The sequence below is a fragment of the Pristis pectinata genome, chromosome 9 (assembly GCF_009764475.1).
Source record: "Pristis pectinata isolate sPriPec2 chromosome 9, sPriPec2.1.pri, whole genome shotgun sequence".
Classification (NCBI taxonomy): domain Eukaryota; kingdom Metazoa; phylum Chordata; class Chondrichthyes; order Rhinopristiformes; family Pristidae; genus Pristis; species Pristis pectinata.
Genome location: NC_067413.1, coordinates 26,142,619 through 26,169,232, shown reverse-complemented (window position 1 = coordinate 26,169,232; position 26,614 = coordinate 26,142,619). Strand labels below are relative to the sequence as shown.

At 38.7% G+C, this 26,614-nt stretch overlaps 1 protein-coding gene across 1 annotated transcript in view; it reads left to right on the top strand.

Moving 5' to 3' along the window:
- scap (SREBF chaperone) overlaps window positions 1-26,614 on the top strand; it is a 102,303-nt gene that overhangs the window by 58,585 nt on the left and 17,104 nt on the right. The window contains exons 8-15 of the mRNA XM_052022768.1: window positions 1,125-1,251; window positions 2,316-2,428; window positions 9,253-9,347; window positions 14,295-14,393; window positions 15,808-16,050; window positions 20,800-21,245; window positions 21,743-21,958; window positions 23,988-24,189. Of these exons, the coding sequence (XP_051878728.1) occupies window positions 1,125-1,251; window positions 2,316-2,428; window positions 9,253-9,347; window positions 14,295-14,393; window positions 15,808-16,050; window positions 20,800-21,245; window positions 21,743-21,958; window positions 23,988-24,189 (1,541 nt within the window). The remainder of the gene's footprint in view (window positions 1-1,124; window positions 1,252-2,315; window positions 2,429-9,252; window positions 9,348-14,294; window positions 14,394-15,807; window positions 16,051-20,799; window positions 21,246-21,742; window positions 21,959-23,987; window positions 24,190-26,614) is intronic.

The window sequence follows — 26,614 nt, the reverse complement described above, 5'->3', positions numbered from 1 at the left end:
ACTTCCATGTACTTTATCTCTGGTTGGTCTACAACTGGTCCTGACAAAACCTCCTGCAGACATGAATCAGCCACTCTAATGATGGTCATGATCTCACCCCTGTAGCTGGACATTGGGTCTGTTATGCTCATCGCAGATGCTTTACTGCTTGCAGAGCACAGACCCAGGCATTTTGGAAGCATTGAAACCATTGATGGAAAATTGAAAAATAAGATGGGGTACGTAAGCAAAACTCTCACATCCAGGTCAAAACAGCTTGGAATTTGTTGTGAAGTTCTGACGTGTGGTTCCCTGGCCATATATAAGAGAGTTCAGCCTAATTTTACCCTTCTATCCAGTTCCTCCAGTGAATGAGTTAGACTGGTTGAGGTGAATAATGTCAAGTAGAGAATTGCAGGTGGGAACCTGTTATTCCATGACTAAGTGCTCTGAAGCTGCTTGTGTATCTAACCTTTCACTGCTTCCTAATCTAAAAAGCAACAAAATTCAGATTGAGATGAGAGCATTTGTTTCACCAAACTTATTCCATCCAGAAAATGCTGGAAGTATTAGGTCAGGCCACAACTGTGGGAAGAGAAACTGAGTCGATGTTTTAGGTCGTGGACCCTTTGTCACAATATTCTGGTAGAGAGTCTCTGACGTGAAACATTGACATTGTTTCTCTTCCCACAGATGTGGCCTGACCTGAATATTTCCAGCATTTTCTGTTTCTGTTTTAGGTTGGATGGAATGAAAATTTTAAAAATCATGTGCTGGAAATCTTTTTTTTCAAATCACATTTGCCTTCTCATCATCATTTATGTATCACCCCATGAAATGTTTTTTCCCAACTCCCCAAAAATAAATATTTTTAGTACTTCTGTATGTTTTAATCTCTCCTCAAAAGATATCAATTCAACTCTTTTCAAAGGTACCAATGTATTTATATCATTTTTTCTGAACCTGAGCTCTGTGATTATCATTTAGTTCTCAGTTCATTGTAGAAATTACATTAAATCGCATCATCTTTTGTAGAAATAGCCATCATGTAGCCTTGGTGTTCTCCCTTTCAAAAGAATGAAGTTTAAATCAATTATTTTTCCTTTTGTTTTATTCTTTTTGTGTCGTATGTTGTAATTTTGCAGGGAAGATTGACATGGTGAAATCAAAATGGGGTCTTGCACTTGCAGCAGTGGCAACTGTTCTTAGCTCCCTTCTTATGTCAGTCGGTCTATGCACACTTTTTGGCCTTACACCTACTTTGAATGGAGGGTAAGTGTCAATTAAGAAACTTCATTAATAGTATTCTGTTTATATCGTTTCATCACTGCATGAATACTGCCAGCTTCAAATGTGCCAAAATTGCACTGTAAGGAGCAATACTAAAGGAGACAACAGTTTGTATTTATATAGCAGTTTGAAATTGACATAATATCCCTGACACCTGACAGGCCCACAATTAAACAGAATTTGACACCGAACCTCAGGTGTATTTTAAGGCAGACGACCAAAAGCTTGGTCATAAAGGATTGGTTTTAAGGAGCACCTTAAAGAAGAAAGTAGGAAGACAGAGAGGAAATTCCAGAGCTATAGGCTTGGAGCCAATTATGAAGTGGTTAAATTCAAGGAGGTTCAAGGGACTGGAGGTGGACTGTTTGAGACTGCAAAATAGTCCAAATCGGTATGGGACTGTCCATGCAAGGGGATGAAATTGTACTAAATAAGTAGTATTCAGAAATCAAGGTCTTGAACCAAAAAGAGAGAAACTTTAGTCATGATTGGATAAAGAAAAGGTAAACAAAGTAAGGGTGTACCCTCTGAACTGGACAATGGAGGAAGTTATTGAAACACTATAGCAAGCACAAGAGGATAACAGAGACACGAGATGTAATTTGTGACTTTCATTTGTAACTTTGATTATGATTTCAGAGCAATGATGTGCATGGAGATGTAACTCTGTGGAGGGATGCACATGCATTGAAGAGAATTTGTAGGTGGGAATTACTTTCCAACAGAACAGCATTTCAAGGTGTTTATTGAGATTAGGACCATGGTTGTGTTTGGGGAAATAAAAAGGGGACACTGAAGAGCAAGAAAATGTACAGTGTCAGCTAGCACAGCAACTTAGAAGGGAAGTTGTCTTGTTATTGGTTCAATATTATGATATTGAAGGAAACAAAGCAAATCTACAATTATGGGGGATTATCTGTTCTTTAAAGATTTTATACAAGTTTAATCAATTCAGTATTACATTGAGGTTGCAAGAAATTTTGCAAGTTATAGATATGTAAGACCTTTTATGATATTTTTAATCTATTTGTCTTTGCTTTTCAAAGAGAGATCTTTCCTTATCTTGTTGTGGTCATTGGTTTGGAGAATGTGCTTGTACTTACCAAGTCAGTTGTCTCCACTCCTGTGGATCTTGAAGTCAAACTACGAATAGCACAAGGTAAAAAAGAAATTACAGTTTTTTTGTTACTTTGCCTTGTTTTATCTGTTCTGAACTAACACCTGGCAGCTTTCCTCATTTGGACCCAGTGTGTTTCAAAATAGTCATTTTATTGCTGGTTGAATCCATAGAATCATATAAGCTTACAGCAAATAAAGAAGCCATTTGGCCTGCTCTTTCCATGTTGTCCAAAACTGGAAGTATTTAGATTATTATTTTAAGACCATAAGTCATAGGAGCAGAATTAGGCCATACGGCCCTTTGAGTCTACTCCGCCATTTGATCATGGCTGATTTATTTTCCCTCTCAACCTCATTTTCCTGCCTTCTCCCCGTAACCTTTGACACCCTTACTAATCAAGAACCTATCAACCTCCGCTTTAAATATACCCAATGACCTGGCCTCCACAGCCGTCTGTGGCAATGAATTCCACAGATTCACCACTTTCTGGCTAAAGAAATTCCTCCTCATCTCTGTTCTAAAGGGATGTCCTTCTATTCTGAGGCTGTGCCCTCTGGTCCCAGACTATCCCACTACTGGCAACATCCTCTCCACATCCACTCTATCCAGGCCTTTCAGTATCCAGTAGATTTCAATGAGATCCCCCCTCATCCTTCTAAACTCCAGTGAGTTCAGGCCCTGGACCATCAAACACTCCTTGCATGTTAACTCTTTCATTCCCAGGATCATTCTTGTAAACCTCCTCTGGACCCTCTCCAATGCCAGCACATCCATCCTTAGATATGGGGCCCAAAACTGCTCACAATACTCCAAATGTGGTCTGACCAATGCCTTGTAAAGTCTCAGCATTACGTCTTTGCCTTTATATTCTAGTCCCCTTGAAATGATTACTAACGTTGCATTTGCCTTCCCTACTACTGACTCTACCTGCAAGTTAACCTTTAGGGAATCCTGCACTAGGACTCCCAAGTCCCTTTGCACCTCCAATTTCTGAATTTGCTCCCTGTTTAGAAAATAGCCTACGCCTTTATTCCTTCTACCAAAATGCATGACTGTACACTTCCCTACGCTGTATTCCATCTGCCACTTCTTTGACCATTCTCCCTACCTGTCCAAGTCCTTCTGCAGACTGCCTGCTTCCTCAACACTACCTGCCCCTCAACCTATCTTTGTATCATCCACAAACTCGGCCACAGAGCCCTCAATTCTGTCATCCAGATCGTTAGCATATAATGTGAAAAGTAGTAGACCCAACACTGACCCCTGTGGGACACCACTAGTCACTGCCAACCAACCAGAAAAGGCCCCCTTTATTCCCACTCTTCGCCTTCTGCCAGTCAACCAATCTTCTATCCATGCTATTACCTTTCCTGTAATGCCATGGGCTCCTATCTTGTTAAGTGGCCTCATGTGCGGCACCTTGTCAAAGGCCTTCTGAAAATCCAAGTAAACGACATCAACTGACTCTCCTTTGTCTATCCTGCCTGTTATTTCCTCAAAGAATTTCAACAGATTTGTCAGGCCAGATCTTCCCTTAAGGAAACCATGCTGACTTTGGCCTATTTTATCATGAGCTTCCAAATACCCCGGACCCTCATCCTTAATAGTGGACTCTAACATCTTACCAACCACTGAAGTCAGGCTATAATTTCCTACCTCTTGCCTCCCTCCCTTCTTAAAGAGTGGAGTGACATTTGTGATTTTCCAGTCCTCCAGAACCATTCCTGACTCTAGTGATTCTTGAAAGATTACAACTAATGCCTCCACAATCTCTTCAGCTACCTCTTTCAGAACCCTGGGGTGTAGTCCATCCAGTCCAGGTGACTTATCTGCTTTCAGACCTTTCAGTTTCCCAAGCACCTTCTCCTTAGTAATAGCGACTACACTCACTTCTGCCCCCTCACTCTCGAATTCATAAGGAGGTAACTAAGAAAATTGATGAAGGCTGAGTGGTAGATGTAGCTTGCATGGACTTTAGTAAAGCTTTTGACAAGATCCCACATAATAGGTGGTCTAGAAGGTTAAAGCACAAGGGAGCCGAGGCATGTTGGCAAACTGGATCCAAAATTGACTTAGTGATAGGAGGCAGAGGGTAGTGGTGGATGGATATTTTTTGACTGCAGGTCGGTAACAAATGGTGTACCACAGGGAATGGTTCTGAGAACTTTGTTTTATATATAAATGACTTGGATGAGCATTTAGGTGGTATGATTAGTAAGTTTGCCAAAATCATGAAAATTTGGTAGAGTCATAGTGGAGAAAGTGATCTAAGGATACAGCAGGACATAGATGCGCTGGAAAGTTGGGCAGAATGCTGGCAGATGGAATTGAATCCATACAAGTCTGAGGTGTTGCACTTTGGTAAGTCAAATTCTGATAAGACATATAGAGTAATTAACAGGTACCTTGGGAGCATTGATGTATAGAAAGACTTTGAGTCCAAGTCTATAGTTCCCTGAAAGTGGTGACACAGGTGGATAGGGTAGTGAAAAAGAGCAATTGGTATGCTTGCCTTCATAGGTCGAGGCATTGAGTTCAAGAATTGGGATGTCATGTTCCATTTGCACAAAACAGTGGTTGGATTGCACTGAGAGCATTGTGTACAACTCTGGTTGCCACACCACTAGAAGGATATGGTAACAATAGAGAGAGTGCAGAAGAGATTCATCAGAATGTTGCTTGGGATGGAGGGTTGTAATTATAAGGAGAGATTGGATGGATTGAGTTTAATCTCACTGGGATGTAGGAGACTGAGGGCAGACCTTATAGAGGTTTATAAAATTATGAGGGACAGATGGGACAGATGGTCAGAATCTTTATCCCAGTGCATGGGAGTCCAGAAGTAGAGGGTGCAGGTTTAATGTGAGAGGGGAGAAAGTTAAAGGATATCTGAGGGGTAAATTTTTCACACAAAGGGTGGTGAATATCTGGAACAAACTGCCAGAGGAGGTGGTAGAGGCTGATACAGTTACAATTTTTTTATAAGGTGTTTGGACGGGTACTTGGATAGGAAAGACGCAGAAGAATATGGGCCTACTATGGGCAAATGGGACTAGCGTAGATGGGCATCATGGTTGGCATGGCTGAGGTGGGCCGTTAAGTCCTGTTCCTGAGCTGTATGTTTCTGTGATACTTCTGAACTCTCGATTTGTGACCTTGTAGAAGCCTACGTTAGTTTAGAGGTTCTTTAGATGCTCATCCAGATACATTTTAAGTTGATATGGTTTCTAACAGAGTTCCAGACATCCACTTCACTTTGGGTGAAAAGAATCTTTCCTCAACTTGTTACTGACCTTTCTGCCAAACAAAATTGCTCCTTCCTTTTTCATTTTGTCTAGTCCTCTTTGTAATTTTGTGCACTTTAGTTAAACCTCTGCTTTGTGTCCTTCGATCCAAAGAAAACAAACTTGGCCTAAAGTCTGTCTTCCCTTAGAACTATAGTTCTTAGGACCTGATAACATTCTCCTAATTTCTGCATCCTCTAAAATGTTGCAACATTTTTCATATTTTGAGGTTGACAGAACTGGATACAGTCTTCCATCTGTGGTCTATCTAGAGATTTTATATAGTTCTAACATGACATTCCTGCTTTTGTATTCAGTGATTTGTCGGATAAAGTATCCCATATGTCTTCTTACCATTTCGTCTATGTGCCCTGGTACCCTCAAGAACATGTGGTGGTGCCCTCCCAAAATGATCCATTCTCTACTACTTAAAATAATTTAAGATGAGTTCTCTCATCTTGTTTCCTTTTTGAAATACAAAATCTCACATTCCTTCTGATTATGTTGAGTGCAGTAACAAGGAAAACATGTTTTTATATATCTGTTTTCATTTCAAGGCATCTGTTATATAAATGTTGCATTAAAATGCATCATAAATAAATTTTGTGGATGCTGAAATTTGTTTTTTTTTCATTGTTACAACTTAATCTTATTTTTCCAATGGATCGTTTTGTGTGATTAGGGTAGAGTTGTAACTTGGCTCAATAAATTAATTTGTTAAATGGCTTGATGTGGTGTTGAGCAGATATTTGGTATAATCTTCTATTCCTTTCCCCGACCCCAATTCACCTATGCTTATGTATACACAATGGTATATACTTTATGATTTTTATGAAATAGCAGAAGACTTTTTTCCCCCCATTAATTCGTTGAGGAGATGGGAATAGCAAGACTATTAATTGCCCATCTCTAATTGCACTAAGAAATTGATCATGACATCAAGGGGTATTAAGAGCCAACCACATTGTGGAAATAGACATACACATAGACAGGGTAAGGCAATGGCACTATTTTTCCTATCTTGAAAGACATTAATAGGCCTGTTTGTTTTGCCAACCCTGTAGTTTATGTGCCAGTTTTTTTTTTGCTGGTCCCTGCTCATCTATTATTGGATTAAGTAAGTTATTCCCTCAGTTTGTTTACTCATGATCTCCGCGTTACTATTTCAGTTTGGGGGGAACCATATAAGTTTATGGGTGAACAACTGAAATTTTATTTTCAGAATCAGATTTATTATCACTGACATATATGATGTGAAATTTGTTTTGCGGTAGCAATGCAGTGCAAAGACATAAAATTACTATAAATTACAAACAAATAATGCAAAAAATAGGAATAACGATGAAGTGTTTATGGACCATTCGGAACTCTGATTGCGGAGGGGAAGAAGCTGCTCCTTAATCATTGAGTGTGGGTCTTCAGACTCCTGTACCACCTCCCCGATGGTAGTAATGAGAATAGAGCATGTCCCGGATGGTGAGAGTCCTTAGTGATGGATGCTGCCGCCTTGAGGCAACGCCACTTGAAGATGCCCTCACTGGTGGGGAGGGTTGTGCCCCTGATGGAGCTGGCTGGGTCTATAATCCTCTGTGGCCTCTTGCGATCCTGTGCATTGGAGGCTCCATACCAGTCTGTGATGAAACTAGTCAGAATGCTCTCCACCGTACATCAATAGAAATTTGTAATAGTCTTCGGTGACATACCAAATCTCTTTACGCTCCTAATGAAGTAGAGCCACTGGTGTGCCTTCTTTGTGATTCCATTAATACATTGGGCCCAGGATAGATCCTCTGAGATGTTGATGCCCAGGAACTTGAAGTTGCTCACCTTTTCCACTGCTGACCCCTTGATGAGGACTGGTGTGTTTTCTCCCAACCTCCCCTTCCTGAAGTCCACAATCAGCTCCTTGATCTTGCTGGCATTGAGTGCGAGGTTGAGTGAATTTTTATATCTTTAACTTATTGATAATAAAAGCACAAGAAGAACAGGAGTAAACTACTCAGCCCCTTGAACCTGCTTCATCATTCACCCACATCATGGTTGATCTTTTACCTTGTACCAACTTTCTACATTTAGCCCTGATTCCTTTAACATACAAAAATCATTCAGTCTCATTTTTGAACTCAGTCAATGGCTGAGCTCCACAGCCCTCCTTGATGGAGAATTCCAAAGATTCACAACCCCTTGAGTGAAGAACGTTCTCCTCATATCAATCAGAAATGGCCTACCCATATATGAGTCTGACTTGTAGATTTAGACTCATTAGCCAGGAAAACATCCTCCCAGCATCTACCCTATTGAGCCCTCTAAGAACTTCATACTTTTAAGTGAGGTTAAGTCTCATTCCTCTAAACTCTAGATAATAGAGGTCTAGCCTATTTCCCCCACCATCCCAGGAATCTTCATTCCCTCTAGAGCAACTATGTCCTTTTTAATGTAAGGAGATCAAAATTATACGCAGTATTCCGGGTGCGATCTCACCAAGGCCCTGTATAATTGTAGTAAGAATTTTTTACTCAAATCTTTTAATAGTAAAGGCCAACATACTATTTACCATCCTAATTTCCTGCTGCACCTGCATGTTAGCTCTCTTCACGTTACTACCATCGGGGAGGAGGTACAGGAGCCTGAAGACCCACACTCAATGCTTCTTCCCCTCCACCATCAGATTTCTGAACGGTCCATGAACACTACTTTGTATTCCTCTTTTGCACTAATTATTTATTTTTGTAACTTGTAATAATTTTTATATCTTGCACTGTACTGCTGCCGCAAAACAACAAATTTCACAACATATGTCAGTGATAATAAACCTGACTCTGATCTTTAAATGACTTGTGAACAAGGGCACCTAAGTATTTTGCTTTATTTACCATGTTGTTGCCCACTCGCTTTGTTTATTTATACCCCTTGAAGTCTCTTTGCATCCCCATCACTACTTGTGTTCCCATTTAATTTCATGTCATTAACAAACCTGGATATATTACATTTGGTCCTCTCAGCCAAATTATTGATACAGATTGTTAATAGTTGGGTTTCAAGCACCAATTCCTGCAGCACCTCATTAGTTATAGCCTGCTGTTTTGTGAAAGACCTGTTTATTTGTACTACTTCAGGTCCAATTTTATTATTTTAACCAAGTCTCAATCAATGCCAGAATATTGCTCCCAGTTCCATGTACTCTAACCTGGTTCACCAATCTCCTGTGTGAGATCTTATCAAAAGCCTTCTGAAAATCTAAATATATACATCCACTGGTTCCTTCTCATCTACTCTACAAGATGCATCCTCAAAGAAATCCAAAAGATTAGCAAAACCTGGTTTTCCTTTCATAGATCCATATTGACTGTGCTCAATCAAATTATTATTTTATAAGTGTCTTAATATGACATTGTTTATTAAAGTTTCCAGCATTTTTCCTGAATTTGTTGTCACTCTTAACAAGTTGGCAATATCCTGCTATCTTTCTTCCTCCTCCTATCTATAGAATCTTGGAAGATGATCATCACTGTTTCTATAACCACCTCCTTCAAAAATCTGGGATATAGATCACTAAACCTGTAATTTATACTTATCTAGGTTTGAGCAATGAAAGTTGGTCCATAATGAAGAACATGGCTACTGAACTCATTATCATACTGATTGGTTACTTCACCCTGGTTCCAGCTATTCAGGTATTTCATGTCACTTGTTTTCGTACGTAGTCAAAACTCTTTTAATACAGAATAAAAATACTTGAATGTTTGATTTGGGAAGTGATTTTTTTTTTCACTTAAAAGTTGACTACAAGTGACAGCTGGGCCGGTAATTGTTATACTGAAATTTACCCACCAGATGAATATCAAAATCGTTCTTCTGTCGAGTTTGTAGTGTGTTCCTGATTGTGACAGGAACTTGGATGACAGGACCAACCAGAAATAAAAAAGTAATGTACTGTTTTGTCACTTAGCACTCAGTTTGTGTTCTTAAGAATGCAAGTGCTGGTGGAATCAACGCTAAAAGGAGTTGTTATAGCATTATGTGGACATGGAAGTGCATTAATGCCAGGAATCAGATTGAGGCTCAGCCCACTGCTAGCACACTATGGTAACAAGTTCAACAGCAGTCACCGACAGTGGGCTTGTTACCATAGAGAAATCTTCAGGTTAGGTAGAGATGTCCAGCCAAGTAAAGTTAGAGAGAGAGACCACAGTTTCCATCACATCCAAGAGGAGCTTATGAGAAATTATAAGATCTGGGTGGTCTGTCAACATGTGGTGCAGTTGCTTCCAGTCCCCAGCAATGGCCCACACTTGCCATGCTGGTGAGGGTGCATCCTTGAGACCGACATTTTAGCATTGAGCAATTGCACCACTTGCCCCAGCACACAGAACACCAGTCCTCGCAAACAGCTACTGCACATTAACACAGTACATCACTCCACGCCAAGCCATGCAGCCGTGACATCACTGTTTTGTTGTTGTGGGAGTGCCAATGGAGGGCAGAGGTTCATGCCAGGCACAACACGCAACCCAATCAGATGCCTTTTATAAAATACCATGCATAAGTACCTGTGCATGTTCAATCTCCAGGATCAAGAGCACGATAAAGAAATAACGCTCTGGGGGGTATCGCTAAGTGGGGTACCATTGTAAATGCTGAAAATACTCATCAGGTCAGGCTCGCTGACCAACATTTTCCATTTTTATTTCAAATTATCAATATCCAAAGTGTTTAATTTTTTGTTGTGTTAAGTTTAGATAATTGGGCATTTTGATATTATGGCAGTGACCTGTTGCTAGAGTTAACACGATAATGAGAACTTTTAATAGCACCTATCACTGTCTCTAGTTGTTTTCCTCAATTTACAACCAATGAACTATTTTTGAAGTATAATCACTGTGGAATAAATTTGCATATGGCAAATTGCCTCAAACATCAATGTGATAATGACCAGATCTTTGTGATGTGGATTGAGGAACGTATATGCAGAATATCCACCTACCATTGAAGACTTTTTGGCCCTTCAGAAGGCTGTTGGAAGGACTGGGATATAGGAGAATATCCAGTGGGAAAGTGGGGTGTGGATGGGTATGGAGATGTGCTGATTGCTGGGGTGAGACATGTATCGGTCAAGGTACAGTGCAGATGGTGGTTGGTGGGATCAGATATCGCTGTGGTTTTCAAGGTTTACTAGACAGCCTGGCCTGGGAGAAATATTCTTCATGACAGGAACTTGCACTTTTCAGCACTTCCTTGCCTGCTTTCGACCACTATATTCCCTGAGGTCTGGGAACATGCCTGTGTTTCAAAGTAGAATGATTATTAAAGTGTAGGCAGCATTTAAAAAGCCATCCTATTTCCCTAGAACCACTATCATTCATCCTGCCTCCACTAAAGCTGGAAATGGATACCTATGGACCCTGTAGCAAAGTTTCTTTGCATCTTAACCTCTTATTTTCTCAAACTGTTATATTTCAGAATTTAGGTTCAGCCCTGTGGTCCTGTATGGTGGGCATAAAAACAGAAAATGCTGGAAACAATCAGCAGGTCAGGCAGCATCTACAGAAAGAAAAATAATAACGTTTGGGTCCAAGAGCCTTCGTCAGCATTGAAAAAGATAGAAAACAAGTTAATTTTCAGTTGCTTAAAAGGTGGGGTGGATAGACAAAGGGAATATCTCTGATTAGTGAGACCAATTAGTTAGAACCAAGCAGTTAGAATGAGATTATGCTTCCCTGTTTGTATTATGTATTGCTAATAGCAGGGCTGTGGGGCCTGTCCAGCAGGTTGAGCTATACTAATGGAGAAAGAAAACGTGAGCCAAAATCACAAATGGATGGCTGTCAGAAATGGCCAGTTCTGATACAAATGGAAAAAAGAGCAAGTTACCTAAATTGAAGAATTTGTTATCAAGTCCAGAATGTACCCAGACAGAAAATGAGCTGTTATAACTTAAGCTTGCATTAAATTTTGTTGTAACAGTGCAGAAGGCTACAGACTGATGATTCAGAATGGGAATGGATTGGAGAATTAAAGTAGCAGGTAACCTGAAGCTCAGAGCCATTTCTGTAGACTGAGCCGTTTAGGTAACTCACTCTTAGTTTGTGCCTGTATCTGAACTGGCCACTTCTGCCACACATCCACCTAATAAAGGGTCTTGGACCTGAAACGTTAACTCTGTTTCTCTTTCCACAGATGCTGCCTGACCTGCTGTGTGTTTCCAGCATTTTCTCTGTTTATTTCAGATTTCCAGCATTTGAAGGTTTTTGTTTTAATTTTCATTCATTGTATAGTGAACACATTCTAACCCAATTTTCTACAGACTTGGTTGATGGTAAATTCACTGTTGTTATTGCAGATGAGATGTTCCCCAAGCTTATGTTGGCCTTTGTTGGAATGGAGTTGGAGGCCAAAGACGAGTCAGAGTAGTTTGAAGAGTTAAAGTTATAGGCGACTGAAAGCTCAGACACCTTGTGGATAAACAGAATTACTTTGCGAGATAGTCACCCAATCTCTATTTGATTTCTCCAGTGTAGAGGAGACCACATCATGACCATTGAATGCAATACACTAAATTGGAAGGAGTGCAACTGAATTGCTGCTTCACCTGGAAGAAGTGTTTGGGTCCTCAGATGGTAGGAAGGGAAGAGGTAAAAGAGCAGATGTTGCATCTCTTGTGATTGCCTGAGAAAGAGCCACCACAAGGAGAGAAGGTATTGGTAGAGATAGAAGGGTGAACTAGCAAATCACAGAGGAAATTGTCCCTTTCGAATACTGGAAGGAGTAGCAAAGATTTGTGTTGGTGGCAGCATCGTGTTGTTAATGGCAAAATCACAGAGAATGATCCATTGAATGTGGAAGTTGTTGGGTTACAAGAGTCCTGTTCTTCATCTGGGTGGGACGAGGGGGATGAGAAGAGAAGTGCAGGAAATGGAACACGGTTGAGAGTCCTGTCAGGTAAAGTGGAATGTAAACCATAGTTAAGAAAATATAAAGTTATCTTAGAAAGTGTAATCTTCAGAATAGATCTAGTGAAGCTGAGAGTATGGAATGGAGTCCTTACAGAAAGTAGAGTGGAAGCAAGTGGATTTGTATATGGTTGGAGTCTTCCCCTACCCTGTCATTTACAATAGGCTGGTAATGTGATTACCAACTCTGCAGAAGTCCTGACTTTTATTTTGTAGCAAATTACAATTCTTCCTTCTGCAGTGAAATACCCTTTATTTGAAATTGAGGGATTACAGTAATCTTAATATAAATTGACACGAGAGGTTACCCTTCCCTTTCTCTCTATCCCTCCTTGCTACAAGCTAAACCTTGCATATAACATGAGCATCTCAGGGGTCAGTCTGCCAATGATCCAATGAGACGTGACTCCCACTGAAAGAGCAGTTCGCTTCCCTGACTGCACTCCATATCTCATTGGTCCACCTACCAACATTTGCTGATGAATCTCCAATTTACATTTTCTGACTCAGTAACTCTATGGCTGACTGTAATGACTCTTCTCTGACCACAAACCTTATTCTGGTTGTAATAACTCTCTGAGAGGGCCACTTTTAAGGTAAAAATCTCACGACTACAACCAGTGAAAACTGCAGAATTCCCTCTGATCTCGGCCTGCTTTCATAGTCCCCTTCCCCTGCTGGCAGATTGACGGTACTTCAATTCTCTTCCCCTCACCTCTTTGATACCTGTCTCAGCTGTTTAATACAATTTCAATAGTTACAATGAAAGCACCTATTAAATGAGGAAATTAAAATTTTTAAAGTTTCCAGCACCTGCTTTCTGCTGTTGAGCCAAGCCAATCCCATGCCATGTATAAACAAACAACTCCTGCCTATCAGTATTTCTAAAAGGAGTTCCTCACTGTTTTTCTGGTACATTGCTGACAGTATTGGTGCTGCTATCGTGCAGAACCTGAAAGTTTCATCACCTTTGCTGCCATTTTCTATCCCTGCTCACCTTGCATTAACACCAATGGTGTAATTCAGTCCTTCTAGGTCCTTTTCATAGATCTTTTTGCTCCCCCACCCCCACTCTTTTCTACAATTTAAATATGTTCAGTTTCTAACTTTTCCTAGTTCTAATGAAAGCTCATTGATCTGAAATGTTGCCTCAGTTTTTCTCTCACAGATGCCGCCTGATGATCTGAATAGTTTCAGCATTTTCTATTTCTATTTGAGAAACCAGGAATTTGAAGGGCAGGTGAAATATATAATTGGAATAGGAACTGAGATGATTCAATTATGTGTTTGCCTCTTTTCTATTTCCATTTATAACTTATAATCTAAATTTGATTTCCAAGATGTTGAGAGTCTTTTTGGGATTTGGAAACATTGTAACAGCAAGAACTGAAAAAAACCCAATTAAACTAGTCTTTAAGTAGATAAAATTGAAAGCAAAATTTTGAAAGTGTAATACATAGTGGTTGATTTGTAAGGGGATTAAGTGTAAATCATTCCACCAGAATGTAATTATAAAATCTTATTGAGAATACATTTTTTTTGCTGTTTAATGTGCTGTTATTCCTCTTCTAATTTAACATTTCTTATCATTTTATGTAATGTCTGAAACTGTAGCATTTACTGAACTTTGTTTTGTTTTGTGACTTTCCCTACCCTCAAAATTTCTTACAGGAATTTTGTCTATTTGCTGTGGTTGGACTCGTTTCCGACTTCTTTCTGCAGATGTGTTTCTTCACAACGGTATTGTCCATTGATATCCGCCGCATGGAGGTAACATTTAATATGATCGAATTTAAATTTATTCTCTCTCTGTCTCTGGCATGTTAGCTTAAATAAGATGATAGCAAATTACTTTAGAGTTGGAAGGGTGAGGATTCAAGGATCATTCCAAGATTTGGAATTTCCAACAGTCCGTTACTTTTCTTTCCCTTCTGAACCAGGAACAAGGAATAGGCCACTCATTGCCTAGAGCCTGTCCTGCCATTCACTTTAAGTCTTTGTTGAATCTTAACTCCACCAATCTACATTGGTTCTCTAATCCTTAATGAATTTGCCCAACAAAAATTTATCTCAGTTTCAAAAATTTCTGTTGACCTGGTCTGATGTGCTTTTGGAGCATGGGTTCCAGTTTTCTACTGTGGAAAAAGTTGCTTTCTGACATCACCCTGCAAAGACTTAATTTATATTCCATTGTTTTTGCAATCTAAAAGTTTTTGTCTGTCCACCCCATCCAATCTGTAAATCTTAAAATACAATTGAAAAGAATGCAAGCCTAATCTTTGTACCTTACCCTTGTATTTTAACCCTTTAGCCACTTCTCCTCCATGCCTCAACCAGTATAATTTTGGTGAATTTGCACTGCAAGCCCTCTGTCCAATATACTGTTACTAAGGTGTGCTGGCTAGAACTGATTGCAGTACCTTACTGGTCTGACCTGTGCTCTGAAAAGCTGTAATATTTCCAAGCTGGTTTACATTATTTTGGGTTTAGAAAATATATTTTTGTTAATGACAAGAATTGAAGTGAGCCTATTTACACTTGTCTTTGCATTGATAAAATCTGAAATAAAATCTGAAAATGTTATAAGTATATTGAGGGTTCTTGATGTGTAAAGTCAAAAAATGGGCACTGGCTATGAATCTTTCCACTAGAATATAAATACAGTAGTTCATTGTGAATATCTTCCCTTAGTTATGCTGCTGATGTACTTGTATTCCAATTCTTAATTAAACTTGCATCTTATCATGCAATATTACTTGCACTCCAGGCCTGTTGGGATACAGCTCACATTATCCCTTCATTATTTTTTTCTGCTTGTGAAAACTATGTTATCTCTATGTAGATGCATATCCCGATGCCTGTGAGTTAGCGATATGACTTCAAGTGCAGTTGGTAAATTGTTCTTGAAGACCAGGGGAGGTGAACATAGGGCAAGTAGTAGATTAGATAGTATATCTTGACTGGTGGTTCTAATAAAAGCTGACCTATGAACAAAAATAGGCTATTAACATCAAGAGTTTGCATCAAAAATTGTCTGATGTTACTTAAAATACAATCTAAATGTAGAGATATGCTTGTATATTACCACAAGTGACTAATGAACACTGAGAGAAAATAGCATAAGAAAATATAATAATATCGTACTAATTGTTGCAGTTTTTCTGACTTTCCTATTTCCCACCAGCTTGCTGACCTGAATAAGCGCCTTCCTGCAGAGGCTGTGCAAGAAATCTCCGATCAAATGAGGCTGTCTCGTTCCAAGTCAGTTCCAAGACAGAAGAGATATGAGCGACAGCCTACAATGCGGCCTTCAGCTCCTTACACCATCTCCCTGCAACCTTCTTCTTTTAGAAACTTACGGCTACCGAAGAGACTGAGAGTAGTATATTTCTTGGCTAGGACGCGACTTGCACAGAGGATTATCATGGTAGGAAATGACTCGATATGGTGAACATGTGTGATTTAACCACAGAGATTTGTTTAGTTCAGTGTGTGGCCTCCTGGTTCACATTTTATGTTGGATTTCTGTCCGTTTTAATACAAAGGCTCTGCAAAACTTACAATATGTTGCTTACAAAACTTTGGAACATCACTCAAAGATTTCTTTAAAACCCTGCAAATTGTAAAAAAAAAAATAATCTTGATTAAATATGTGATATATATCAGAAATGAATTTATTTCTGCTTTTTATCACTATGTACTTCAGGAAAATACCAAACTGACAGACGTATAGTATAGGTGGTGAGAAGGTACATTCCTAAACAGAATTAAGATAACATTTCAAATACTGTATGTCACTCAGGCATCTATTTGGAAGGAATAAGGAGGCCTGAAGGCAATAGATACTATGTAGTTCGTTCATCTTCAGAATTTTCTCGGATGTTGAGAATACTGTAGAATGTTAATAGCAAATGTTGTTTTTGATGAATATTTTACAGAAAATGTATATAATATTTTCATTGTTGTATCAGTTTTTACAATATTCATACATTTTACAATTGTAACTTTCTGTATAATTGTCATCTTGATACTTCTCTGATTATAAACCAATCTTACTAGTTCTCCTCGCACCAACTTCAACAACCGTTGTCATGTTGCTGTATAGATCGATTACAAGGTCAATAAAGACCTTTGGCGCGCCAACTCTCTGTAAAGATTTCATGATCAATTTGTGGGTAGGCAATAATAATATTGAAATACAGGGGTAAAAGCTCTGGTGTTTTGAGTTGGGTGTATTTTGGGGGAGAGTGGAGGAACCTGCAGTAATGATACTACTGGATTTTACAATAATGAGCTGACAATGACTCATTTTGCAGCAGGATTGGCATGTTCATCTTCAGCTTTGTGCTGGAGATTTGTTAAATGATTGTACTGCCCCACATATACCCCTTCATTTTACACCTTCATGTACTTAAAGTATTAATCATGAAGAGTTTTGACAGATAAAAAAATTGTTTCATTGACTCTGGGGTCAATATTAGAGGTAACAGATTTAAAATAATTGGTAAAATGACAAAACGTGAGGTGAGATTTTATTACTCAGTGAGTTGGTATGATCTGGAATGTAATGCCTGAAAAGGTGATGAAAAGAGATTCAGTACTTTTAAAATGGAATGTTATTAATACTTCAAGGGGGAAAAATTGTTAGCTTTGCAATTCTGGGACTGGAATATATATTTGCTGGGCCATGAAATATAGGTAGAGGGTTAGGGAGGATTTTGGAAAGGAAACAAGTTTGAGTTCCTTAGCATTTCTGTCAGCTTTGAATGCAGGATAGGGGAGGGGGGAGTGTGGAGGTGCAATCCTCAAACTCAGGGACTATGAATGGAGTAAAGTATGATGAGGAGTTTGGAGGGATGTAGGAAAGCTCCTTTTGGCCCACAGGAAGTTCTCTGGAGACACTTACCTTTTCTGAGGAAGCCGCAAATTTGTTGCATTTAATTTGCTCCAGTAGGACATTTGGTGTGCTTAAGTGAGCTACCTACATCATAATAGTTGTTAAAATGTGTAAAAACGAACAAATATAAAATGAGGGACTTCTTTCTTCTTCATTCCTACCTTGCATCTTTCCTAAATGTAAAGTGCTTCTTAAATAGGCTGCTGTTTGCCATTCTTAGTGGAAAATGGAATGATTCTTTATTCATTGGAAGATGTAGTGACTCAAATTAATTCCAAGGCAAAAGAAAATGCAAATAATCTGCATTTTTTTTACCCTGAAGGTATACTTTATTCACAAAATGTGCATCTGTACAATATAAAGCATCCATTTGCCATCATTCACTATACCTAGCATATCGTTTCAGTTGCTGACGATATTTATATTAGATATTCTACCAGTGGTAAGTTAGAGAGCTTTTTACATGAGATCCATCCCTTTGATATTCTGACCCTGAACTGTGGCCCTTCCCCAATGGCCTCTGTGGAAGCTGCGCCAAGCTTCAATGTGTCACTCAACATGTGGTCCTGCACCAAAGTATATCTTTCACCGAGTTAATTATCTTCTAGCAACAGTCAGTTTTTGTCTCTGTGTCCTTGGGAACAGCCAGTAGAGCACAGAATCCTGTGCTTTGCAACTGTTCAGGATGAGCCTCAACAAAGAACACTGTATCCCTTTCCAGACCTTTTTGGCAAATGTACACTCCAGAAAAAGACACATGATTAGTCTCACCACCACTGCAGAGCCGCCTTAAGGCTAGTGTGGTCTGCATTATTCATAATCAATGAACGGCCAATTTGCATTTAACTTTACATCAGAAGTTTCTCTCTTCCTCTGGACCACCATTTGTTGGGTCATAAGAATATTACATTAGTTACGATTATAAAAATTCTCCAATATTGAGGACTTGCTATACTTTGTTTATACGGTTACATTGGGGTTATGTAGGAATTATGGAGAACATTTGAGGGAATGTGGAGAGTTCAAATAAAATGCAAGTACTAAAAATAAATTAGGAAGTATATATAGTGGAAATCTGAAATAAAAACAGAAAATGCTAGAAATATCAGATGATGCAGCTTATGTGGATAAAGAAACTGATCTCTCTTCAGAACTGAGAAAAGTCAGAAATCAAACGTCTTAAGCCACAGTGAAAAGGGAGGGTGGAGAGAACAATTGGAATGCCTGTGATAGAGTGTATACTGGGAAAGGCCGAGTGACATGGGGGTGGTAACAGCAGAGAGGGGATGGTGATGGCTTGTTGCTCACAGATAATCTATCTGAATGAGATATAAATAGGAGACAAATGAAAACAAGAAGATGAGAGAGGTAAAGAAGATTTAAAAAAAACTGGAACTGAGAGATTTAGAGAAGCAAAACGCTGCAGATGCTAGAAATGGTCTGGAAGTTGGGAGCATGTATGGAAAGAGAAATAATGTTAGCATTTTGATGGTCTTTCATCAGAACTTTGAGATTGTGACTGCTCTGCAGAATACCACCATTCAGTCTGCATTTACTAGTATCTGCATCGCTGTGGTTCTCCAGTTCCTCTCTTAGTTCCACCATTTTTTTATTTTCTATTTGTCTACTATTTACTGCTCCTCCAGTCAGATTAGCTATGATCTTTCAGAAAATACCACCAGCACTTGTATCATGCAGTCTCTCCTGGTCTTCCATCTTATCATAGACATTCCCTTTGTTCTTTCCACTGCTCAGCCTTCTGAGAACGCAAGAAATAAGCCATCCAATCCCTCATGCCTACTCCATGACATAATCTGTTATTAAGCCCCTTAAGAATTTTGTGTATTTCGATGAGATCGCTTTTAGATTCTGCAGAGTGCTGGAGTGCAAACAGGCCTTGTCTGCTTACTCTCTCCCGAACAACAAACCTGCCATCTCAGGACTCAACCTACTGAAACATTGCTGCACTCCCTCTGTCGCTGTTAAGTTGGGACAGACCTGTGCCCAGTATCCCAGAGGGGGTATCACCAGGGCTCTATTGTAATTGGAGCAAGATACCTCGTTGTACTCGGATCCTCTTATAAAAATGACTAATATTTGCCCTCCTAATTGCTTGCTGAACCCACATGTTAACTTCTAGTGATTCGTGTGCAACTTGCAGCATGTTTGGAATTTCTAACTTTTCTCAGTTCTGTTGAAAGTCAGTGACCTGAAGCATTAACTCTCTTACTCTTTCCACAGTTGCTGCCTGACCTGAGTATTTCTGGCAGTTTTGATTATTACTTAAAAAAAAATTATGGGTCCTTGATTAAAGATCTTCAAGAAGAAACAAAAATGTAGAAAAAGACCACAGCAGTGTCCACCTTGATGGAGCAATGCACATTCATAGTAATTTGTATGCAACCAATCCATTCCTATTATATTTTTATAATGCATGTGAACTTCGTTAATCATTTGTTCACATGTCAGAAAGTTGAGGATCCTGCTTCAAGTTGGGAGGATGAGCTTGTAATCAAAACACCTTTTTTTTTTAGAGGAGCTGTTCTGTAAATAAGATCTGGGTTATAATATTTGAGTGATTCAAATTGTACAGTTCAGAAAGAATAGGTATTTCTCTTTCATGGTTAGAATTCCACCTCAACTAAAGTTGAGTTGTTCATAAAATTGCTGTTTCTGGGATTCAACTGGAATGTGTAGGTTGTTTTATGAGGACAAGTTCAGTAGGCTAGGCATGTATCCACTTGAGTTTAGAAATATAAAAGGTGACTCAGTTAAGCATACAAGATCTTCAGGTTGGATGCAGAAAGGATGATTTCTCTTTTGGGGAATCTAGAACTAGGGGTCAATGTTTTAAAAATAAGGGGTCATTCATTTAAGATAGAAATTAGGCAAAAAAATATTCTGTAGGTAGGTCTTTAAAACTTTCTTCCTCAAAAAGTGGTGGCAGCAGACTCTTTGAATATTTTTAACAGAGATTTCTTGCAGTGCAACGGGATGAAAAATACTAAGTTAAAGTTGCAATCAGAACAGCCACAATATTATAGTATGGCAGAGCAGGCTTGAGAGGATGAGTGGCTTATTCCTGCTCTTAATTAGTACATTTACATGCATGTTTAAAATGCTTCCTTTATTTGTTTACTTAGTAAACAAGCTGTATCAGAAGTTCCTTATTGCTGAAACTGAGATGTACTGTCTGAAAGAGAATTTATTTTCAGTGCATTAGTACATTGCTGTATTGGGATTTGATAGTGCCTTTATCTGATTGTTCTTCTTTTTGAGGTGGGGACTGTCATATGGATTGGGATCCTTGTATACACTGATCCTGCTGGCCTCAGGACATTGCTAACAGCACAGGTGACTGAGCAGAGCCCACTCGGGGAGAATGGCTTGGCATCCATTGCGGTACCACCAGGAGTTTTCCAAAGGGGAGATGCTAAGGATGGTTTGCCTGGCTTCCCATCAGATGTCAGCCCAGCACTGGAGAACCAGTCACGTGACACAGATCAGAGCAAGAATTCAAATCCTCTTGATGCCTTACCCATGATCTCTCCTGAAAATATAACTGATGATGGCAAAGAGCAGGTCCGTAGTGAGGCCAATCTCCCAGAAAATGATTTCAAAGTGGAGATTACATGGGGAGCTCAAGATGAGGAGATGTGGCGGAAGCTTTCTTTCCGACATTGGCCAACACTCTTCAGTTATTACAATAACACTTTGGCAAGGAAGTAAGTAGAATGCTGTTGTCATTTGTGTTAATATAGTCCTCTATGAAGAGGGAGACCAGCCTTTTTAAGAGGCAAAATTGAAATAAACTTGAATAAAATCAATATTCTAAAGGAACATGGAATGCTATAGTAAAAGAGCCAAGGAACTTTTCAGCATGTACAAGGATGTGTTAAATGGGAGGTGGGTGCTTGATAATGTACATTTTTCTCAAGAGCCTGGAGTGAGGCTGATAATTTCAACTCTCATTGAGCAGGATAATTTATAACATTTATTATGGTATAGTTATGAGTTTATTAACATTCGATGCATCAAACTGTTTGATTCAACAACCATAGCTGACTGCCCTTTTTACAAGATCTTGCAGAGTTTATTAAAATGAGTTGTGCACCTCTAATGGGTATCCCCCAAAAAAGATTTAAGATTATATTGAAAATATAAAGCTACCTACTATTTTTGGAACAGATTCCATTTTAACTGATGCTTTTTCTTTTAACAGGTATGTCAGTATTCTTCCCATCATCCCAGTCTCCTTCCATCTGAGTCTGCAAGATGCACTGGATGCAAGACACCCTCAAGATGCGAAGCGATACCATTCCATGTTCCCAGCAGATTACGGAGAGGCAAAAAACATTGATGGAAACTGGGCAAAGGATCTAAATAAGCAGCATACTTCCTCTAAATCACATGTTCATTTGGATGTCACACTTTACAAGTAAACTCTTGGAGATCTTAATTACAATTACCATTATTACGGTTATTTAGTGTTCTTAAACCACACTAAATATATGTAATGCTAGGATTGGTTTTGTATGTATTGTAATGGCATATGGTAGCTGTGATCTCTGGTTTTTAGCACATGCAGGTTTTATTAAACTGAAAGTGTGTTGTAAGTTCAGTAGTCTGGCTATGATATGTGGATGAAATCACATCCTCTATGTAGGAATTGCCCGACATGTCAGCTTCATATGATTGAAGTGTTGGTATATCAGCATGAACAGATGTTTACAAGTCTTCATTCATACAGTCATTGGACCTGTTATGTCTATAAAGACTCTTTGATAAAGCAGTCCAGTTAGTCTGAATCCATTGCCCTGTAATTTTATTAATATGGTACTTTATAAATGTTACTATTGAATCTAGTTTTTTAACCATTATCTTCTGGTGGTACATTCCAAATCCCACTCACTGCAAAAAAAAAATATTTTTCTTCATGAACTTTTCGTTTATTGAGTATCTGTTTTCTGACCTATGCCACTGGAAACTGTTTCTCCTTATTTGTGAACATCATAACAGCTTTGATTTTGAACATCTCTATCAAATTTTCCCTTAATCACCTCTGCTCAGCCTCAACTGCTTTGAACAACTTCATCTTCATTCATTCTAAGTTACAAACTACTTTCATCCCTTATCCCTGTATCATTCCAATATTTTTTTCTGAACATATCTTAAAAGTATGATGCCAGAATTAGAAATAAAATTATTAAGGTATTTACAAAAGTTTATAGATAACCCTTACTTTTGTATGTATTCTTTTTAAGGAGTCATCCCAAATGCTTTCTAACCTTGTCCTGCCATTTTCAAGGACATACTTTCAGGTTGCTCTGTTCTAACGCCCTTAAAAATTATACTGTTTTGTTCACATTTTTCCTCATACTTCCTACTAAAACAGATTACTTCACACTTCTCAGTGTTACATTTCATCTTCTGTATGTGTGCACATTTCTTACATCTAGGCATTCCTGAAGTCTTTTGCTTTCATTGTTTACTACATTTGAGAGTTTTGGGACATCTACAAACTTTGAAATTATGTCCTGTATACTCAAGGGGTCAATACTAAACCTTGGGAAATACTGATCTATATCCTTTAGTCATAGAAGTATGGACTCATTGAAAGTGCGAGCAAGAGTAGGCCATTTGTCCCTTCAAGCCTACTCCACTATTCAGTATGATCATTGCTGCTCAGCTACCTTATCCATCTCCAATAAACCATTCATCATTACTCCCTGGTTCCTTTGCACCAATGCTACCATAGTCCCTATTGCCCCATGAGCGTCAAGTTCACTAACAAGTCCATGGCACGATACACTATTAAACAACTTTTGAAAGTTGATGTAAACATTAACTGCATTTCAACTCAATAACCCTGTCTGTTATTTCAGTTTGGTCAACCTTTCTTGCTTTTAACAAATCCTTTCATTTACGATACATACTTTTTTTTAAAAAAAGATAATTAACGTACGGTCTATAGTTTTCAAGTTCATCCCTTTACCCCACTTCAAACAAGGGTGTAACATTTGGTTTCCTTCAGTCCTCTGGCACTACCATCATTTCCAAGGAAGGATTGGAAGGCTGTAGCCATATCCTTGAGAAGTCACTTCGCTCAATAAATTGGGATCTTTTTGTAACACTTTTCATTTGATCTTTTAGGCTTTTGTAAGTGAAATTCTTGGCTTTCCCATTTTGCATTTTGTTCGTGGTAAAGAACTGTGAAAGAATTGATTCAGTTAGTTGGATTGATACTTCCTGTGTCTGATTGCAGTTAACTTGGAAGTGTAAATACTTTGTGCTCTTGAGCAGGCACCAGACTGATGCTTTTCTTGCTGGTATAATATTGGCCAGACATTAATGTTTGTATTAAATTTGCTGACGTTAAATTTAGAAAACTTGACCATTAATAACTACTGAATCAAGTGCTGATATTTTATTTTTAATTTTGGATTTTGCTCTATTCTGTCTTGTAGAGTTGGAGCACTTGGGCTGGCATCTGGAGTCCTCCTTGTAATTTTGCTCTTCTGCTTGTATAAAGTGTTCTGTCCAAAAACTTACGGCCAGGGTGGTCTCTCTCATGGGAGAAGGCGACGTGGAGACCTACCCTGTGATGACTATGGTTACTCACCACCCATCAGTGAAACCCTGCCACTAATTTTGAAGGGACATTTAATGGTGAGCGAATGTTTGGAAACCAGTGTATCCTAGTATAAACTGTGATCTTGCTAGTAGATGAATATCTTCAACGAGGTGCAGCAACATTGTGGTTATACTACTGGACTAGTAATCCAAACTCCCAGACTAATGATCTGGAGATTAGAAGGAATTTAAATTCAGTTAGGTAGATAAATCTGACCTGAAATCACTGGATTGTTTGACCCTCTGAAATAGCCTAAAAAAAATTTAGTTGCACCAGACCACTGTGACAGAGTAAAATAAAATGGGATTTGCCACCAGTTTGTATGTTGGGTTTGGACAAAACAAAGACACACAATGCATAGTCGGCCAGTGCCCTGCTCTCTTGGGATTTGTACTAAAATTTAGAGAGAATCCCTTCATCAGAATCCTGAAATTCTTCAAATCATGAAGCAGTCCATGTCCACAGGCAACAAGTCATGAACAGCATTCAGGCTTCGCCTGCTAAGTGACAAGTCACATTTACACTGCATTTATTTCAGACGATGACCATCTCTAACAAGAGTAAGCCTAACCAGAAAGACTACAACAATTCAAAAAGGCATCTCACTGCAGCTTCTGAAGGGAAATTATGGATGGGAAAAAATGTTGGCTTTGCCAGTGAAGCCTGAAAATGAATTTAAAAAGTACTTAAAATCACTTTTCTATTACATTTAATGGTAGTACCATTGTTGAACACTCCCACCATTCTGTGGTGGGGTTATCATTGAGTAGAAACCAAACTGGAATGACCACATAAAATTGCAGTCACTGTTCTGTGGCAAATGCCTCACTTGCAGACTCCCTAAAGGAATATAATTGGAGTGGCACTCATCTAGGCAAGTGTAGAAAATTCAACTAAATAAGTGTCTTATGGGTGGTAGATTTCCTTCAAAATGAGCTTTTATATCCCACAATAATTTGTATTGCAGCACGTTATCAAGTTTAGTAGCTTAAAGATACACTGGCTGCACCATGACCACAGAATGTATTATGTGCAAGATATGTTACAACTATATATCAAGATTTCTATAGCCCTCTCAAACCTGTTATTTCTAGTATCTAGAAGGACAATAACAGCATATGCATGCCAACAGCACCATCTCCAGGTTATTCGTTATCTTGTAAAAATGTTGCCACTCTTGACTTGTAAATATATTCAATTATTTTCACATGGTTGAAATCCTCAACATTCCTTACCAAACAGCATGGTGCAGAATTTAATGGCTGGCTCACCATCACCTTATTGAGAGCACACAGAGGTGGCCAGTGACCTTATGAATGAATTAAAAGTAAAGCATTTTTTAATAGGAAACCCATGACCTAATAACAACTCATTTCAAAGTACCTTATAATTTGTGAAGCCCTGATGTGTTTATGAGAAATGTGATGATGCTACATTAATGTAATTGTTTTCATTATTGGCTAAATTGTCATGTGAAGCTATTTGTATTTGGCAAAGTTCATTGATGTGTCTAATATATCATTGTCCCAGAATGGATAACTAACATTGTGTCAAAATGCTACTTTGTATTTTTGTCTCATCAGGTAGATGATTCTCATCCTTTGGTTTTGCATACAGTCCAAATTATAAGCTTCATTCAGTATAATTGTAATTTTGCTGCAAGCTACTGAGTTTGCATTTGACCAAGAACTAAGTCAACATCTTCGAATTTACTTAAATTCTCCTTTGATATGTCAGAGCACAGCTGTTACTTGCACTTAAAGGGCAGGCAAGAAATTTACTTGTAAGCTTCCATCAGTGTTAATGTATGTTGAGTAATTTAAAAATATATGAGCAACTTAATTTCCAGCTTCATATTTGCATCTGTTAAGCATCTTCTCCCACAGATAGAAGTGCATTTATAGATTGACTTCAGTCCTGCCTGTGGCTAAGTTAAAATTCCCAACATGTTGATTATTGCACCATAACTTACATTTTAAACAGCTCCATTTTAAGATATAATACTCTTTTTTCCTTATTACATGGTGTACATGTACATCAGATTGACATCAACAATCATGTGTTTGCTTCTTTGCCATCCATGCTATCTCTTTTATGTGTTCTCATAGCTCACAATCCCATATTTATTGCTTAACCCTAAAAAAAATTCTTTAACAAATAACAAAAATAACTTAACAATTAGAAGCAAGAGTGGGCCATTTAGCCCTCTTGCTGCCTCCACCAATCAGTAAGAATGTAGCTGATATTTTTCCTGCACTAACCCCCATATCCTTTAATAACTAAAAATCTGTCACTCTTTGTCTTGAATATCTTCAGCAACTGAGCCTCATGGGCCTCTTGAACTCGAGAAATCCAAAGATTCACTACCCTCTGGATGAAATTGTTTTTCATCCCCAGCCTGAAAATTTGACCACTGTTTCTACCCAAGCCACAGGGAAATCAACTTGGCATTTATTCTGT